The 18043-nt window shown below is 53.4% G+C and overlaps 2 protein-coding genes across 8 annotated transcripts; one reads left to right on the top strand and one right to left on the bottom strand.

Annotated features, from left to right (window-relative positions):
- Positions 1-1785: 1785 nt before the first annotated feature.
- Positions 1786-14428, top strand: DBNL (drebrin like). 7 transcript variants are annotated; one of them, XM_061395675.1, is made up of 13 exons: positions 1786-1967; positions 5946-6001; positions 7777-7889; positions 8474-8548; positions 9495-9641; positions 10461-10538; positions 10850-11001; positions 11124-11172; positions 11576-11669; positions 12262-12357; positions 12460-12572; positions 12822-12918; positions 13397-14428. In XM_061395675.1, the coding sequence occupies exons 1-13, from the start codon at positions 1885-1887 to the stop codon at positions 13534-13536; spliced, it is 1293 nt and encodes a 430-aa protein (XP_061251659.1). In that variant the 5' UTR covers positions 1786-1884; the 3' UTR covers positions 13537-14428. The 7 variants fall into 7 exon arrangements, with proteins under 7 accessions (XP_061251659.1, XP_061251661.1, XP_061251660.1 ...); XM_061395677.1 differs by having other exon boundaries at positions 11594-11669; XM_061395676.1 differs by having other exon boundaries at positions 11127-11172.
- Positions 14429-15285: 857 nt separating this feature from the next.
- Positions 15286-17658, bottom strand: PGAM2 (phosphoglycerate mutase 2). Its single transcript, XM_061395682.1, has 3 exons — positions 17177-17658; positions 16875-17055; positions 15286-15489 (listed from the first exon to the last, which is right to left on the bottom strand). Exons 1-3 carry the CDS (start codon positions 17588-17590, stop codon positions 15323-15325), a joined length of 762 nt encoding a protein of 253 aa, XP_061251666.1. The 5' UTR covers positions 17591-17658; the 3' UTR covers positions 15286-15322.
- Positions 17659-18043: the final 385 nt, after the last annotated feature.

Here is an 18043-nt window from a genome sequence, read left to right on the forward strand (position 1 = left end):
CCTTCTGAAAGCCAGTGGGTGGTCTGGGCACTAGTTGCCTGGACTCCTTGCTTGGTGCTGACAGTAACTGCTGCACTTTTCCCACCACAAACTCATGTTAGTAGACTGGCTCTATTGCACTGGGACCAGCGGACAAGTGGACCCAAGTTTGGCTGGGTAACAGGACCAGCAGTGGGCAGGTTCTCATCTTTCTTTCCTTACCCCATCCTTGACCTCTCTAGAAAATGCAGGTGAGGTCTGAGAAACACAACTGCACTTTGAGGTAGGTCTGTGGACATCCCTGGTGGCTCAGATGGTAAAGCGTCTGCCTATCATGAGAAATGCTAGACTGGAAGAAACACAAGCTGGAATCAAGATTGCCGGGAGAAATATCAATAACCTCAGATATGCAGATGACACCACCCTTATGGTAGAAAGTAAAGAGGAACTTTTTTATGGATGAAAGTGAAAGAGGAGAGTGAAAAAGTTGGCTTAAAACTCAACATTCAGAAAACGAAGATCATGGCATCCGGTCCCATCACTTCATGGGAAATAGATGGGGAGACAGTGGAAACAGTGTCAGACTTTATTTTTCGGGGCTCCAAAATCACTGCAGATGGTGACTGCAGCCATGAAATTAAAAGACGCTTACTCCTTGAAAGGAAAGTTATGACCAACTTAGATAGCATATTAAAAAGCAGAGCATTACTTTGCCAACAAAGGTCCGTCTAGTCAAGGTTATGGTTTTTCCTGTGGTCATGTATGGATGTGAGAGTTGGACTGTGAAGAAGGCTGAGCGCTGAAGAATTGATGCTTTTGAACTGTGGTGTTGGAGAAGACTCTTGAGAGTCCCTTGGACTGCAAGGAGATCCAACCAGTCCATTCTGAAGGAGATCAGCCCTGGGATTTCTTTGGAAGAAATGATGCTAAAGCTGAAATTCCAGTACTTTGGCCACCTCATGCGAAGAGTTGACTCATTGGAAAAGACTCTGATGCTGGGAGGGATTGGGGGCAGGAGGAGAAGGGGACAACAGAGGATGAGATGGCTGAATGGCATCACTGACTCGACGGACGTGAGTCTGAGTGAACTCCGGGAGTTGGTGATGGACAGAGAGGCCTGGCGTGCTGCGATTCATGGGGTCGCAGAGTCGGACACGACTGAGCGACTGATCTGATCTGATCTGATTTGACAATGCGGGAGGCCTGGATTCAATCCCTGGGTCAGGAAGATCTCCAGGTGAAAGAAATGGCATCCCCTCCAGTATTCTTGCCTGGAAAATCCCATAGACGGAGGAGCCCTGGTAGGCTACAGTCCATTGGGTCGCAAAGAGTCGGACACCACTGAGCGACTTCACTTTCTTTCTTTGTGGCAGTGTGGCCATCACTTAGTGTTCATTTTTATTCTTCTGCTCATTAATTTCAACGCATGCTTCATTCTTAGATAAAACTTCTATTCGGAGTTCACATAAACGATCAAGGGACCCCCGTGCCCGTCACAGGATCCTCTAACAAGTGCTTTTAACTGTGGTAAGAGTAAGAAAGTGCTCCACGAGTGTAACTAATAAGGGGCGGGGTAGTATCTTTCGGCCAGACTCAGAGAGCGTGCCTTGGCTCGGCAGGACAGAGCACAGGGACACGCAGAAGGCCACACCTTCCCTCCAACGCCACATACAGCTATCTACACACCTCGACACCCCCAAGAGCTTCCAACCCGCCCGCAGCCCAACAAACGCCCAGCCTACACTCGCCCGCTCACCCAGGGTCCCGCCGGCCCCGTTTCCGCTTCCGGCCGTCGGGGCGGGGCTTCCGGCCGCCGGGCGGGGCCTTGGGCTGCCTTGCGAGGCAGGTCGGGGAAGCGGCGGAGGCGGTGGCGGCGGTAGTGTCGCGGAGACCGAGGTGTGGGCTATGGCTGTGAACCTGAGCCGCAATGGGCCGGCGCTGCTGGAGGCCTACGAGCAAGTGGTCAACGAGAAGTCCTCGACCGACTGGTGGGCGACGGGGCGGGCCGGGAGCGGGCCGGGAACGGGCCGGGAACGGGCCGGGGCTGGGGAGCCAGGGCGCGCGGAACGCTGACGGCCGCGCACCTGCGCCACACCCCGCGAGATTAGGTTCCCACCTCCGTCACGCTGTGCCCCACTGCTTGTGCACCTTAAACCCGGGTGGGGGCCCGCTAAGTCCCCAGCCCTTCCACTCAGCTAGCCACCGGTCTCGGCCCGCGGGCCTTGTTGGATCCTGGGCCTGGCTGTGCCTGATGGCTTCGCCTGGTTCTCGTTTCCTGCTCGGGGACTTCCGTGGACAATGGGGCACTTTGAGAAAGCCCTCTCAGCCCTCCTTGAGAAAGCGGAAGCTACATCTGCCTTCATTCCGAATGAAGGGTGGTCTAGCAGCCAGACTGGAAATGGGAGCCTTGCTTTGGGGGCGTCAAACAGAGAGATCGAGGGGTTTAGGTCCTTGGCTCTCCAGGGATTTTAAGAACCTCCCTTTCATCAAGAAGAATACTACTTCATATGCGTGAACTATAGGGGAATGAATGAAAGGAAGGTGCTGGTTGTGTGTTTGGAAAAAGGTCCCATCTTTACCTCCAGTAACATCCTTTGCTGGAATGTTGGTAATAGGGCCTTTATAGTACAGAAGGCCTGAATCTGAAATCTCTGGCAGAGCCCAGGGTAGCCCACACATAGACCCTTGTTCTGTCCTGCAACAAGGGTCGTTGTATGCATAGTAATTCTGTTACTTTCCATATGTCTTAAATTGCATTCACAGACCAGTTTTAAGCATTTACAGTTCTAAGAAATATGCTGAGTATAAAGAAGTAAGGTGACCAGCTTTAGGAGCGTTATTCCTTTGCCCGGGAAAGGGCTCTCTGGGCGAGGCTGAACAACTGTGGCTTTCTCCACTTGTCAAGTGCTACTGCTTTCTCATCTCTGCTTTCCCTGGTGCCCAGCCCAGTGGCTTTTGTATAGTGTACTATTGGGATATTGAGAACACTAGTGCCTATCCTTTCCTTCACTCCCAGGCATTTTAGGGAAGAGCTTCAGAATACCAGCTTCCTGGGTCTGCAGAATCTCTGGTGCTACGTCAGTGTGGGCAGGTCTGCATGTACAGACCTGCTGAAAAAATATCTGACCATGTCACTTCCCTGCTTAAACTCCGCAGTGGCTTCCTGTTGCATAAATACAGCCTGGACTCTTTGCCATGGCTGACAGGCCCTGCATGACCTGGCTCCTAACTGCCCCACCTGTTTACCACAACTTTAGCCTTCTTTCGAGAAGGCAATGGCAACCCACTCCAGTACTCTTGCCTGGAAAATCCCACGGACGGAGGAGCCTGGTAGGCTGCAGCCCATGGGGTCGCTAAGAGTCGGACACGACTGAGCGACTTCACTTTCACTTTTCACTTTCATGTGTTGGAGAAGGAAATGCAACCACTCCAGTGTTCTTGCCTGGAGAATCCCAGGGACGGGGGAGCCTGGTGGTCTCCCGTCTGTGGGGTCGCACAGAGTTGGCCACGACTGAAGTGACTTAGCAGCAGCAGCCTTTCTTTTCCTTAAACTTGCAAGCTGGTGTTCCTCACAACCCTTGTTCTTTCTGCTTCCTCTGCCTGGAGCGCCTTTCTACATCATCCAAGGGGGCTCCCCAAACTTTATTTCTCAAGCTTTGGTATTGCCTTTTTGGAGAGGCCTTTCTGGATTCCTGTCCCTTTGGTTGCAGTCAAATATTCCCATCTCCCTGGTTGACTTCCTCAGACACACACTAGGCATCCTCATTGATTTTCTTGTCACCTTTTCTCATCACCAGAAAGGGTAGGGTGGGCCCCATCTCTGTCCCAGGTGTAGGGGTACTGAGAGGAGTACAGAAAAAATGGCAGAGAAGGAAGAAGTGGTCTCCAGTCATAAAATTTCACATTCAGAGTGGGTGCATTGGAACAGGCCCTAAAGCAAGGTGGAAGAGGGAGCAGACCTAACATCAGCTCTCTATACTGGGTCTTTCTCCTGGAGAAACCAGATTCTTCCCGTGGGTTGTGGCATGTTTGCTCACTTCCTGTACCCACTTCACTACCTGACAATATGTTAGTGTGATGTGTTTGCGTGTGTGTTTTGTCTCCCATTAGTAAGTTCTGTGGTTATGTCCTATTAAGGATTATTCATAGCTGCATTCCATCACTAGCAAGTAACAGGTTTTCAGACTGTTTCTGAAAGTGATTGAATGATAAGATACTTAGTGCCCCCATGCTCCTTGTGCTGTGTGCCTGCACAAGCCAACACGTCTTTTTTTTTTTTTTTTAATGTTGATTTAGAAGAAGCATTGTTTGATTAAATGTTGGATGAACTTCTGAACTGGGAACATTCAAGAAGGTGGCTTAGGCTAGAGCCTAGAATAAAGGGGAATGAAGTCAGAGGGGTAGATGGTAGGCATGGGGCGTGGCTCGTTAGCTGCTGGAGCTTTTCTTGGAAAAGCTAAGCCTGAGCCGCAGTCTCTGTTTCTTGGTGCTTGTCCAGTGTGCCTGTCTTCTGCAGCCAAGGTTTGTGGCCTTCAAGAGGAATGGGCTTCTTTCCTCCAGGAGGAAGGCTGGTCAGAACTCTGGCCACCAGATTCTGGATGTCTACCAGATCTTTAGACCTGAGTATAATTTCTTCTGACTTTCTTAGGCTTAGGCAGCTCTGCCCAGTGGTGTTTTCTAGGCCCTTGGAAAGCTGAGTGGAACTTGATTTGGTTCCTCTCAGACTGTTGACCCTGCAGTTTCTGTCTGGCACACCTGTGCTCTGGAGCATGGGGAGATGACACACCAGACTGGGTTTTGCCTTTGACTTACCGTCCCATGGATTATCATCTTCACCTTGGGGTCTGCCAGCACTCTCTGGAGCTGAGCTTCTGCAGAGTTCATGCTGATAGCTGGGCTTTATGTGGACTGCATGGATGCTATCTCTTCTAGAATGTTCTCTTTGACTAACCTTTGTTCTGGTCAAAGGACCTTCCATGGCCCAGATTTAATACAATTTACCATACTTCTCAACACTAATAGAGCACAGATTTATAAGCCCAAATCTTTGCCAGCATTCTTATGAATAGTCTAATAGAAGGAAGGTATGACCCAGGGTCACCTGTGGAGACCTAAGGCTCTGCTAGGTTATAGAACTTGCCCATAGGAGCCTGTCATGTGAGGAAACTGACTTCATGTTGAGTCATGGCCTCTATGGTTTCTGATGCCAGATGCAACCTATAAAATTCTGCATTTGCTGGAAGAGTTTCAAGCCCAGACAGACCTGCTCCACCAATTTTTCAGACTTTCCAGAAGACTGCAGACATGCACAAGGGCATTGGTTATTAAAAATGCACGTATTTCTCTTTCCTACTTCTCCTTGGTGTGCTCTGGTTTCAGGAATATGCAAGTATCTTTTGCTTGTTCATATGGACATACGTGGGCTTCCTTCATAGCTCAGTCAGTAGAGAATCTGTCTGCAGTGCAGGAGACCCAGTTTCAATTCCTGGGTCGAGAAGATCCCTGGAGAAGGAAATGGCAGCCCACTCCAGTATTCTTGCCTAGAGAATCCCATGGACAGAGGAACCTGGCAGGCTACAGTCCATGGAGTCGCGATAGTCAGACAGGACTTAATGAGTAAACCACTACCACCATTGACAGGTAAATGTTTCACACATAAATGTGTAGAACGTTGCCATAAAATTTCACAGCCTAGTTTTCTGCAAAGTAGATGCATGCTTCCCATCTCCATAGATTTGGTCCTCACGACAAGCCGCTCTGGTAAGTTGGGCCAATTCCAGATGAGAAGGCTCAGCTCTGGGAGCCCCAGCAGCCTACTGAGATCCTGCCTCAGAGTGGGGCTTGTGTCAACCCACTTGTTACTGTCAGGCTGAGCTCTTAGGGTGCAGCTTGAAGCTTTGGTGGGTTCAGTGAGGGCACAAGGTTACCAGGGCACTGGTTATGAGCTTGTTTGTGTTTTGTTTCAGGGCCCTCTTTACTTATGAAGGAAACAGCAACGACATCCGTGTGGCTGGCACTGGGGGTGAGTATGGTCAAATGAGGAAGTGGATGGGCTACAAGAACATCAGGAGATGGGGGGGCGGCAGGGAGAGTTGTGACATCAGTGCTCTATCTCTGCTGGCATTGATGCCATCACAGCAGGAGGAAGGACATTCAGGGTGCAGAGGTATTCCCTGCACGTGGCATGACCAGTGACACCTTCCCTGGCTAACAATGAGCCTACCCCACATCAGTGTCAATGTTGAGGAATTCCCTGCTCCCCTGATCTGAGTGACTGCAGCCAGCTAGGCAGGACAGAGGCTTTCCCCCAGCAGTGTGGAGCCCACAGTGCCCACAGCTCCTTCTGGCTTGCTTTGGGTTTCAGATGTTTCTAAGTGCAAATACATACTCTTTGCCTGGAGGTGCAAGGCAGCAGTGTTCTCTGTGTCATAATTGGGAAGAGCTGAAATGGGGAATAGGCCTGCCCTCTCTAGCTTGCAGACAGCCCAAGGCCTGGCCTGTGCTCTGTCCTTATCCCCGGGCTGTAGCTGAGACAAAATGACAGTCCCACAGAGCTGGGTGTTAGTGGAGGAAGAGAAGGTGCAGACACATCCTTCCTTCTGCCCTCTTTCTGCTGGACTGAATATCTGCTGGGCATACCCTCACCTGGGAGAGGTCACATCAGTGTATATGGTCAGCTGGGATGGGGTGACCTGGAAAAATGCTGTTCAAATACAGAGAGATAGGAAGTCTTGGGAAGAACAGGCTCTTGGCCAGTGCTGGGCAGAGGGGTATAAACTGTAGATCCCCCACCTCATACCCTTGACTCCTCAATTCTCAAGGCCAGCTCACCTGACCTGAGTGACATAGCTTCATTATTCAGTGCATGCTCACTGGCATGTTCTCTGCTTGCTGCATGAATGATTCTAGTAACTTGTTGGTAGAAAACCTCTTCCATGAGCAGTTGTTCTTGGTGGTCATCTTTCTAGAAGGACTGCCACTGACAGTGGTATCAGGTGCACTGTGATGTCATAGGGAACTGAGTTGCAGAGTTCAGTTTTCATGCCACCATTCGCAGTGGTATTCACAGGCTCTGCTGTGGGTGCCCAGAGCAGGGCCGCAGGACTGCCCCAGGTTCTGTGGAGCCCAATAGATAAAATACCTGATCCAGCACCTTCTCACAACCTGGGAATGTTTGGGGTACCTGAGAAGAATCCAGAACTCCAGTACATGCTGGGGCTTACAGCCTAAGTGTCAGGGTAGAGTGGCATAGGGTCGTCCACTCCTATTTCCACATCATTCCCTTGTCCCTACTCAGGGAGTCTAAGAGCTGAGCCCCTGTATGGCTATGGGCAGTTAACATCTGCTCAGGAGCCTCTGGGTAGCCCTGGAGTCTGAGCAGACATGTGAGGACAGGGTGACTCAGAGCAGGCCCTGCTGTCCCAGGGCGGTTAGTGGAGTTCAGGCTGTGGTAAAACTATTGCAGAGCTCCTCCATCGGAGGTCTTGTGCCTGCCTGGTTTGCAGCAGAAATGACATTTTTACTTCCAGAATTACCTGTGGGTTTGCAGGAGGAGTGATTTTTAGACTAGTGTAGCTTAAAAATCACTTGAGGTGCTTTTCACAAATGCAGACCCTGGATTCCATCTAGTTCTCATAAGTCAGCCTGATGGGGATAGGCCTAGGAATCTGATTCTGTTTCAGATAGGACTGAGAACCCTGGCTTAGAAGCAGCTTGGGTTTCCTTTCCTGGTGGACTAGGTGCCAGGGTGGGCTGGGGTGCCTGGGCCACCTCTGACTTTCCTTGTGACTGCTGCAGAGGGGGGCCTGGAGGAGATGGTGGAGGAGCTCAACAGTGGGAAGGTGATGTACGCCTTCTGCAGGGTCAAGGACCCCAACTCCGGCCTGCCCAAGTTTGTCCTCATCAACTGGGTATGTGGAACTTGAGGGCTTCCGAGTTCTCATCTAGATGTGATCCAGAAAAACTCCCTTTTCTTATTTCCTTCTTTGCTTTTTGTGACTGGAGCAGGGGAGAACTTGACTTCCCAACAGCTTGAATCTAGTGACTGAACAGAATAGTGGGTTCATTCAGTGTGGCCCAAAGGGCACCTGGGGCCTTACTTGTGCAGACTTCACTGTCCTGGCCCCGAATTATTCCTGTGAAATGGAGTACAGGCAATCATAGGACACTCTTGTCCTTGTCCCTTTCAATGTAGTCATCCTGAGGGAGCAGAGGGCCTGGATAAGGGCTAGGAGGGCTCTGGGAGTATAGGACAGGGACTCTAATGAAATGGCTCCCCTGGGTGGGGACTACGGAATTCTAAGGAAACTTACCACAGGTGACCGTCCTTCTCCAAGACTCCCCCTAACTTGGAGGTTTGGGGTCTCACCATGTCCTCTGCTTTAGGGTTGCAGTTTTCTCTTTCCTGGAACACAGGGAATCTGCCGAGTCCCTGGGGTGGGCGGTGACTTTGCAAGGAGACCTGGGTCACACCGAGGAATGTGCTGTGTTGCAGACCGGTGAGGGCGTGAATGACGTGCGGAAGGGAGCATGCGCCAACCACGTCAGCACCATGGCCGGCTTCTTGAAGGTGAGGGCTGCTCCGTACGGGGCCTCCCAGCATTCACCAGATCCCCAGGTTCCAGGGTGTGAGTTAGCAGGAATCCCATCCAGAGTTGGAAGTGTGCCTTACATCTGAGGCTGCTCCACTCTTGCCCAGGATGTAGCCAGAGCCCCTGCAAGCTGGTCTCACTAGGGACGAAGGACCACAAGGAGGCCATGCTGGAGCAGGTCTTACGGCAGGGCTAAGCCTTGGGTTCCACTTGTTTTATGAGTACAAATTTTCAGCAGTACTTTCAGGATCTGGAGGAGAAGGATAGTTGCTTATGTCCACAACCTCAATGTGCATGTTCCCTTTAATGCTTTTTTTTTCCAGTCCATTTCTGCATATATTTATTTTAGTCATCATATAATGGAACTTTGTTTCATTTCAAAAGCATTGTGATCAAAAAGTATTTGTTGTTCACTTGTTAGCTTACTCTTTGCATTTCTTTGGTTACTGGCAAGGAGATACAGGACTTTGTTTTCTGGTTCTGCCAACATTTCTTCAGATATACCTCAGTTTCTCCATCTAGGAGATAAAAGAGAGGGTCCCAAGCTTATTGGTATTTAGTACCAATAAGTTCATAGTTCTCATTTCTCATGGAGAAATAGTAACTTGCTTTTTGCAGAAAATGTGTTTGTTTCCAGGTGCCTTTTGAGGTTAGTTTTCATTCACTAGAAAGAAGCTCTTTAATGCCAGGGCTGTCTTGTAGCACCACTGAACAGGCCACACTGTGGAGGGCATGGGCCTTCCATGAAAGCTGGGACAAGAACGGTAGGTTTCCCTCAGCTGGTTTTCCTGAGGCCTTGGTGAGAGCAGGCCTCCTGACCCTGAGCCCTGTGCAGCCACTGTGCTGTGCAGACTGAGGTGTGCAGCCTGTCCTCTCTCGGGGCTGCAATGGTTTTTTTTTCATCAAGTCCTGCTCCTGCTGCAGGGGGCCCATGTGACCATCAATGCCAGGGCCGAGGAGGATGTGGAGCCCGAGTGCATCATGCAAAAGGTGGCCAGGGCCTCAGGTGCTAACTACACCTTCCACAAGGAGAGTAGCCGCTTCCAGGACACGGGCCCCCAGGCCCCAGTGGTGAGTGCTGTGTGGGCCTGAGGGCAACCGGACAGGAGTGTGCAATCCCTAACTTCAGACTGATTAAACGCACATTCAGTGCTTTATTCCCAAAGGGACTGGGCTGCCACCTGTCTGGCTTCTAGTCCTGGAGCCTGATTGAGGTGCCTGTGGTGACCCTGTGCCTGACAGGAGCAGCAATTCCCTCCTTGAGGCAGGCACCAGTGTGCATGAGGAGTGGCCTTTCACCCTATGTGGTGGTGCTGGAGCCTCTTATGCTGCACCTGTGTGGTCAGGGGTTCTCAGCAGAGAAATTCCATCCACCCTCCAGGCCATGGCACCAGAGTATCCTGTGCGGCCCTGGACAGTGGTTGCTTTGGAGAAACTCCTGTTGGTGTTCAGGGCAAGCCTCTCTTGAGTTGTGGCCAGACACCTCTGGGCTTGTGGCCTGGTGCTTGGTGTGGAGCTGAGTCTCCCAACACAAAGCTGAGGTTCTTGGGTATTCTGTGGGTGCTGCATTGCAGTTAGCTGTCTGAGGGGACCCCTATCCAGAGTTTGCCTCAGCACGGCCCAGATTCCAGGATTCTCAGGCAGGCCCAGGGGCCTTTCCTGCCTTGGCTTCCGTGCACGAGGGTCTGGTGCAACCAGAGACGACTCCAGTTTTCTCTGGGGCTGAGCACCCCCACTTGTTTTCCAGGGCCTTTCAGGCTGTTTTTGTTTCAGGCCTCCTTAAGAGGCACTGGGCCAAGTGCCGCTGCTTCTGCCATGGCCATCACAGCAGTTCTTCGCCATTCTGTGCTCCTGTCAGTGGCCCTGTAGTGAATTCTCTGTCCCTCTCAGGGCTCAGTGTACCAGAAGACCAATGCTGTGTCTGAGATCAAAAGGGTTGGCAAAGACAGCTTCTGGGCCAAAGCAGAGGTAAGTGCTGCCATTTATGAAGCATTGTCTGTGCACCAAACATGAGCTGCTACATCTCAGTATTTCTTATAAGTTCACTGATATTTGTTCAATAAGGGATTTGAATAAATAACCCTTTTAGCACCCTTTTGCAAATGGTTGAACTAAGGGTTAGAGGTGTTAAGTAACATAGCTAGTGGGCGTTGCTTTAGAGCCCATGCTTGACCACAGCCTGTGCAGCCTGCCTGAATAGGACAGGGGTGAGAGGGCAGGTCTATGTTGCTGGCAGTGCAGAGGCTGAGTGGGACAGGCGGGTGCGACTCTCCCTGCAGAAGGAGGAGGAGAACCGCAGGCTAGAGGAGAAGCGGCGCGCAGAGGAGGAGCGGCAGCAGCTGGAGCAGGAGCGCCGGGAGCGGGAGCTGCGTGAGGCTGCCCTCCGGGAGCAGCGCTATCAGGAGCAGGGAGGCGAGGCTGGCCTCCAGAGGTGAGGTTGGGGCCGGCACCTACCCGGAGGGGCTAACTCTCCTTCTCCCTAGGAGTGTCCCCCAGAAGCAGGTAAGGAGTATGCTGAGGCCAGGCTGCAGCTCTTCCCTTTGCCCCTCCCAGCAGGAAGTATGAACAGCATGAGGTGCTTTCAAGGAACAGAGAGGAGCAGGTGAGTCTTGGATGCTCCCACCTTGAGAGGCCGAAGTAATACGTGGAGGCTTGTCCAGGACAGGTGTGCAGGCTGCCTGCTGGGAGCAATGATAGCCATATGGATTCCTCCAGATGCACGCATATTGCCCCACATGCCCAAGAGAGGGGCTTCCTTTAAGGGGCCTGCAGGGGGCTAGGCAGATCTGAACACAGGACATGTGGTGTCTCAGAGCTGGCAGTGGAGAGGAGGCTGAGGGCAGAAGTTTGGCCCGATGTGGGTCTCCTGTGGTCCTGGAAAAGACCTGTGAGCCCCTCAGCTTTGGGGTGTTGCTTCCTGACCCCCCTGCACAGCTGCAGGGAGCCAGGCAGGCCGATGGACTCTTGGGCCTCATTCACTACCGGGTCCACGTGCACTCCTCTAGGAGTTTGTTTGTTCACAGCCAGCACACCCACGGGAGATTTTCAAGCAGAAGGAGAGGGCCATGTCTACCACATCCATCTCCAGCCCCCAGCCAGGTGAGACTTCCCTTGGTCCAGCTGTGAAGCAGGGGATGGCTGAAGGGGTCTGGGGTCCCAGTACAGGCCGCCCTGAATTAGTGACAGATGTATCAGAACGTGAAAGGGATGAGTAAGGAGAGCCTGTGCTCGTGTGGGTAGCTTCTGGGATGCGAGCCTGGGACCCAAGTGTCACCTTCCTGCTCTTGACCTCTTCCTCCAGAGACCTGGTGGGACAGGAGGGGCCATGTGTGGCTCTGGAAAGAATACTCACCAGTCCTAGCCCTGTACACCTGGCACACCTCCCGTGCTGGGCTGTTATCTGGGCCTCGGGCCTGGATCAGTCCTCTCTCTGGCCCTCAAAGGCTGTATCAGACTACACTGCTGGCCAGCCCTCGAACACTGTACAAAGCCCACGATACACATATATGATGTGTGCATGCTAGGTAGTATTCCTGTAGCTGTTGCATGTCCACATTGACTCCCTGTGTGATGCTCACTGTCCCAGAACAGGTCCCCCCTCTGAGCAATACAGAGCACAGAAAAAGCAAGTACTTGCTTCTTCCTCTTTTCCAGCTGTGTCATGTCTTACATGTTTGCCATTGGTTTGTAGGCAAGCTGAAGAGCCCCTTCCTGCAGAAGCAACTCACTCAACCAGATACCCCCATCAGCAGAGAGTCACCTCATGCCACCTCAAGGCCCAGGGCAGGCAAGGCTGTTGGCTGCCCCGTTGGGGGTTGAGGGTGGAAGGGAGATGTGGGCTGTCCTCTCCCCTCCCCTGGATCAGAGTGAGCTGTGTCCCCTCACACAGATCTCCGCGAGGAGCCGGTGCCCAGCATCCCTCCGTGTTCGGTGCAGGTGGAAGAAGAGGCTGTGTATGAGGAGCCCCCAGAGCAGGAGACTTTCTATGAGGAGCCTCCAGCGGTGGGTTCTCTGCAGCAGGGCAGATCTGTGAAGGGGCCACATACCCAGAAATGCACTCCTTGGCTCTCCCATCACGGGACACCTAACTTCCGTGACTCACTACCTGTGAATTATCTTGCTTAGTTCTGGAGGAGGCCCTGTCCCACGTGCCCTCCCCACAAGTCTGTGGTGAGCCCTGGTCACAAGCAGGGTTGAATCTGGGGTAATCAAGACCTTAGACTTTGCTTCTTCTTTCCCGTCCATGGGCAGGTGCAGCAGCAAGATGCCAGCTCTGAGCCCATTGACCACTACCCTGGGCTGAGTGGGAAAGGGCTCTGTGCCCGGGCCCTGTATGACTACCAGGCAGGTAATGTGCTGTCCAACCACCTCAGACCACAGGGCTCAAGATCAGGAGGCAGGATTTAGGGGTCCCCTCAAGGAAATAGCCCTAGGAGGTGTCGGAAATGAAAACAGGAGGGTGAGAAGGAAGAATGGGTGGGTGTCCTGCACAACTCAGGCCTCCCCACATGCTCTGAGCAGCTGCTTGCTGTCCACTGGTGTGAATCCTGGTTGCCCACTTTGTTCTGGAACTAGAAATATGACCAGAGGGATGGGTCAGGCCTGGATGCTGGTACCCCTCCCGTTGACCTTGGGTGGAGGCTTCGGGGAGCAGGCTGATGTGTGGAAGTGCTATACTCTAGCCTTTCACTGGGACAGTGGTCCCAGAGCCAGAGTGTGTAGAAAGATGTGTCCTTGGGGACTGGCCACAGGAGCAGCATCAGGACAGGCTGGTGGCCAGGGTCCCTGAGCTCTCAGCACAGCATCTGGGCTCACCTTCTTTGCAGCCGACGAGACCGAGATCTCCTTTGACCCTGAGAACCTCATCACCGGCATTGAGGTGATTGACGAAGGCTGGTGGCGTGGCTATGGGCCAGATGGCCACTTTGGCATGTTTCCTGCCAACTATGTGGAGCTCATTGAGTAAGGACTCTCGACTGCTGGCTGAAGCCAAGGGGTGTCCTTCCCTTGCCCACCCAGATGTGATTTCCTTCTTGCTGGAAGAGGTCGGGTGAGGGTTGTATATGGCACTTTTCCAGGAATGGTATCTGCTGGTGAGGACAAGTCCTCTGGCTCCCTCTGGCTTGGGTGGCTTGGCCTCTGTTACCCCAAATGCAGCAATAACCTGGTGATCTCCAAACGTGCTACCAGAGCTTCCCAAACTTGACCCAACCAGCCTGGCCCTTGACCCCCAACAGAAGACACTGAGCCAAGGCCTGCCCAGAGCCAGTCCTCAGTAACCTCTGCCCCAGGAGTATGGCACTGCCAGGTGGCGGGGGGTCTGAGCAGGGGCACCTCGAGGCCTCCTGCATTTGCCTTTTTTTCCTATTCCTCTTGGCTCCAAGGGATGATTTCTATAACTAGAATGTCAGTGATCATTGGGAACAATGAACTTAGTTTATGACCAAAGTCAGAGTGGGTCATGACAATTTTGACCACAGTCTTTCTGGATCCTACTCTGTCCTCCCCATTTCTTTGTCCCTCTGCCTGGGCTGTAGGCAGTGGAGACAGGGACAACCAAGCCCCCATCTGAATATATGAAGAAGGAGGTAAAAACATCAAGAGACACTGCATTTCCTTCCATGTGGCTCAGTCTTGTCTCCTGGCCCCAGTGTGCCTGAGAGGTTCAGGAAAAGTAACCTTGGTGGCCTGTTGCTGTCTTTCCTTATTTCTGCCCCAGCCCACTCATGTCTGCTTTGGAGTAACACCTGCCCCACACAGGTGCTAGCTCTGATTCATCCTATTGTAGCCCTCACGTGTACACCCTCTGACCGACCGTTAGCCACCTGAAGAGGCATAAAGATCTACATGTGACTGAAGTCAGCCTCCTGCATCTCAGTTCTCTGGGAGGGGCCGAGGAGCACTCTGATCCCTGCCATAGGGAACTTCCCCTCACCCAGGACAGCCCATGTCCTTGTGTGCATGGAGCGAGGCACCTGCACCACCACGTCTGGGCAATTACAGCTCCTCTTGCTAGTGCCGGACGGAAGCAGCGTGGGACAAAGGATGTGCTGAGGAGGCTGCCAGCCCCACCCAATGGGGCTGGGGGCCAACCCCAGTGCCCCCTCACCTGCCCGGCTGCAGACGGCACTTCCTGTCTACTTAGGCTGAGCTGCAGGCAGGTCCCACCATGTCCCGATTTCCTAGGACAGCTCCAAGGCTCAACCCAGCCATGGGAGCTCCATGAATCATGTATTGCCAGCTTTAAGACCACCTGTGGGCTTATCTGTCCCTGGACAAGGGGACACTCATAGGGCAGGGCCCAGGGTACCATCTTGCCCTTCCCACCCTGGGGCTGCAAAGACAGTAGAGGACAACCAGTGTGAAGGAAGTGGTGTCCTGGCTGCAGTCCTGGCTCACCACGGGGTGGGCTGCATCATTTGAACACCCCTTAGGTGACCTTGGGCACTCTTAATTTAGAGGAAGGCTACCAAGTGGCTCTTCAGCTTCAGGGGTTATGTGGTGAGTTGTCAGGAGCCACCTGATAGCCAGGCATAGGGAGTCTCTTGGCCACCATCACTGGGGGTGGGTTGGGCAGGCAGCACAGGCCTGGGGCTGTGCTTATGGCATCCCAGGCTGCAGACCTGTGGAACTAGCCCTGAGTGAGTGCTGGGGTAGAGGGTGGGCTTCTGCCAAGCCACCTGCCGGACGTCTGGGGCCGTGCTGAACTCGACGCTGTGGAAGGAGGTGCCTTTATTGCCAGCACCCACCCTTCACTTAGCCTTTCCCTGAGCAGCCACAGCTTCCATGGCCTTGCGCACGGTCTCCTCGTCCCCCAGGAAGCGCATGGGCTTGGTGGGCTTCAGTGCCTGGTCCAGCTCGTACACAATGGGGATCCCCGTGGGCAGGTTCAGCTCCATGATGGCCTGGTCCGACATCCCTAGACCAGAGGAATAGGGTCCTTAGTCCTGCCCAGCCTGCTGAGCAGCTAGCCACCTGCTCGTGCATTTAGCAGGTTTCGTGACCTTTATGGGCCACAGTGCTGTCAGCCAGGCAGCAATCCTCCCACCCCTGACAGCAAAGCCACAGGAGTATGCCCGGAGAAGGTCAAGGCAGCACTGAGACAGCAGCCTACAGAAATAGCTGTGGCACACCAAGGACCTCACTCCACCCCAAGCTGTCTTGATCTGGGGCAAGGCCATCAGCCCCCTTGGCCCAGCGTGAACTCTGGCCAGACTCTGGATGTTTGGGATCAGGGAAAACATTAACCATTTGGTTTCTGGAGAGTTACAGTTTCTGGACATTCTGAGCAAAGGAGCACCAGTGCATTGAGAAGGGGGAGGGGGCAGGGAGGGACAGCGAGAAGGGCTGCTTACGGCCACGGCGGATGGGAGGTCCTGCCACATGTAAAGGAGAGATTTCCGAGGAAACCCAAGCCTGCTGGCCTCCAGTCCGTGGCCTGGAATAGCAGCTCGACCTTTGGTATTCCTGTCACCCCACTCTTAATGCAAGGAGAGCTTAAGAGAACATGCTCTGGTCAGTGCAAGACCCCAATCAGCTTTGCCTCAGTGCATTCATTTCTCCTAGACCAGGCTGCAGGAAGTCCCAGGAGGGAGGGCAGGTGGTCTTCCGTCCGCCTGGCCCAACGCCAAATGTGAGGCGCTTGTGTGGACTCAGCATCAGAAAGGCAGCTGGGGCGTCCATGAAGGAGCCTGTCATGCTGGGACATGTTGCTCTCTTAATGAAAGCCAAGTTACAAACCTAAGGTCTCCACTGTTCTCCACACCCTGTTCCCTTCTTTTGACTAATCTTTGTTTGGAGTGGGTATGAGCCCGGGTGTGGGCAGGACCTTGCCCTTGGTTACCAGTAACATGACTTGACCAAGTTCACTCAGCAAACTGGGATTTAGAACCAGATGGCCCTGACTTTTCAGGAGTCGGTGTCCTTCAGCAGGATGCCAGCCCCTGGGCCTTCCCCCTTCTCACCTAGGGAATCCAGGCCAGTGGACCCCTGTACAGGGCCTGGGCCCTGAGTCTGGTGGCAGACATTTTCACCCAGAATCCTCAGAAGGAGACTCATGTTACATGGTGTCCCAGTACACAGAGAAATTTTTTTTTTTTTTTTTTTTAACAGAGAAGGTTTCTCAACCCTCCTGGCTGTGAACTGGAGTTCACAATTAAAAAACCCTACCCTGATGCTAATGTCTACAAAGCTGCCTCAACGAAGTGACTGTCCTATGAAAAGAGCAGTTGGGGGTTGATTGGTTCATGGGAATGTGTCATCCCACCCGCCTCTGCCCATTCCGAATGTGAGGATGGGCCTCACCTTCCAGGTGCTTGACGATTCCCCGTAGGCTGTTCCCGTGGGCTGCAATGAGCACTCTCTTGCCAGCCTTGATCTGAGGGGCGATCTCATCATTCCAGAAGGGCAGGGCCCGTGCAATGGTGTCCTTGAGGCTCTCACACGTGGGCAGTTCCCCAGCTTTCAGGCCTGCATACCGACGCTCCTGGGGGCATCCATGCTGCTGTTCACTCCCCAGGTGGGCACCCCCGCCTCAACCCGGCTTCCATCCCTGAAGCCCTGGTCCCCAGGCCTTCCCTTTGCCCTCCCACATCCCAGCACCTCACCTTGCTGATGGACTTGTAGTAGGGGTGGTTCTCGTCCATGGGGGGTGGTGGGATGTCAAAGGAGCGCCTCCAGATCTTCACCTGCTCCTCCCCGTGCTTTGCAGCCGTCTCTGCCTTGTTGAGACCAGTGAGACCCCCATAGTGCCGCTCGTTGAGGCGCCAGGTACGCACCACAGGCAGCCACATTTGGTCCGTCCCATCCAGGATGGTCCAGAGGGTGCGTATGGCCCGCTTCAGCACCGATGTGTAGCAGATGTCAAATTCCATCTTTGCGTCCTTGATGGCCTGGGCCCCCCTCTTGGCCTCCTCAGCCCCCTTCTCGCTCAGCTCTGCATCGAACCAACCACAGAAGCGATTCTCCTGGTTCCAGGTGCTCTCACCATGCCGAACCATCACAAGGCGGTGGGTAGACATAGTGGCAGAGACTGGTGGGTTGTGGACAGGGGCGGGTGACTCCAGGGTGCCCCAGCTTTATAACGGTCTGTCCCCAGCCCCCGCCCCAGCCAACTGCCAATCAGCATTCCAGGCCTGACAGGCGGCGGCAGGTGGCCAGTAGCAGAGTTAGGTGTAAGGTAGGCCAAGAGCTGGACTTAAAATAGCCTCACCAGTCCCCACTCCCCACAGCCCAGGCTGGGTGGGGCTGCTGAGCAGGGCTGGGCGTGAAGAACAGAAGCCAGGGCTTCTGACAAACCTGAAATGCGAGGGCTAGCAGAAATAGAGGGACTCTGGGGAAAGACCCCCAGAGGTTGGCGCTCCCAGCCCTGTCACCATTTGCTCCCAGGGAACTTGTCACTCCTAGGCAGAGGCACAATAAAATCCTAACTGCTTTCTTCAAATCACTCAACAAAATTGGGGCACAAGCCTGCA

The sequence above is a fragment of the Bos javanicus genome, chromosome 22 (assembly GCF_032452875.1).
Source record: "Bos javanicus breed banteng chromosome 22, ARS-OSU_banteng_1.0, whole genome shotgun sequence".
Classification (NCBI taxonomy): Eukaryota; Metazoa; Chordata; class Mammalia; order Artiodactyla; family Bovidae; genus Bos; species Bos javanicus.

Bases quoted from the DNA above. Each gene is read 5' to 3' on its own strand.
- PGAM2 (XM_061395682.1), bottom strand. From the start codon at position 17,590: ATGTCTACCCACCGCCTTGTGATGGTTCGGCATGGTGAGAGCACCTGG. The intron at 17,056-17,176 runs GTGAGGTGCTGG...GGATGCCCCCAG, and splicing joins ACTACAAGTCCATCAGCAAG to GAGCGTCGGTATGCAGGCCT. The intron at 15,490-16,874 runs GTGAGGCCCATC...CCTCTGGTCTAG, and splicing joins AATCGTCAAGCACCTGGAAG to GGATGTCGGACCAGGCCATC.
- DBNL (XM_061395675.1), top strand. From the start codon at position 1,885: ATGGCTGTGAACCTGAGCCGCAATGGGCCGGCGCTGCTGGAGGCCTAC. The intron at 6,002-7,776 runs GTGAGTATGGTC...TGACTGCTGCAG, and splicing joins CCGTGTGGCTGGCACTGGGG to AGGGGGGCCTGGAGGAGATG. The intron at 10,539-10,849 runs GTAAGTGCTGCC...CTCTCCCTGCAG, and splicing joins GCTTCTGGGCCAAAGCAGAG to AAGGAGGAGGAGAACCGCAG.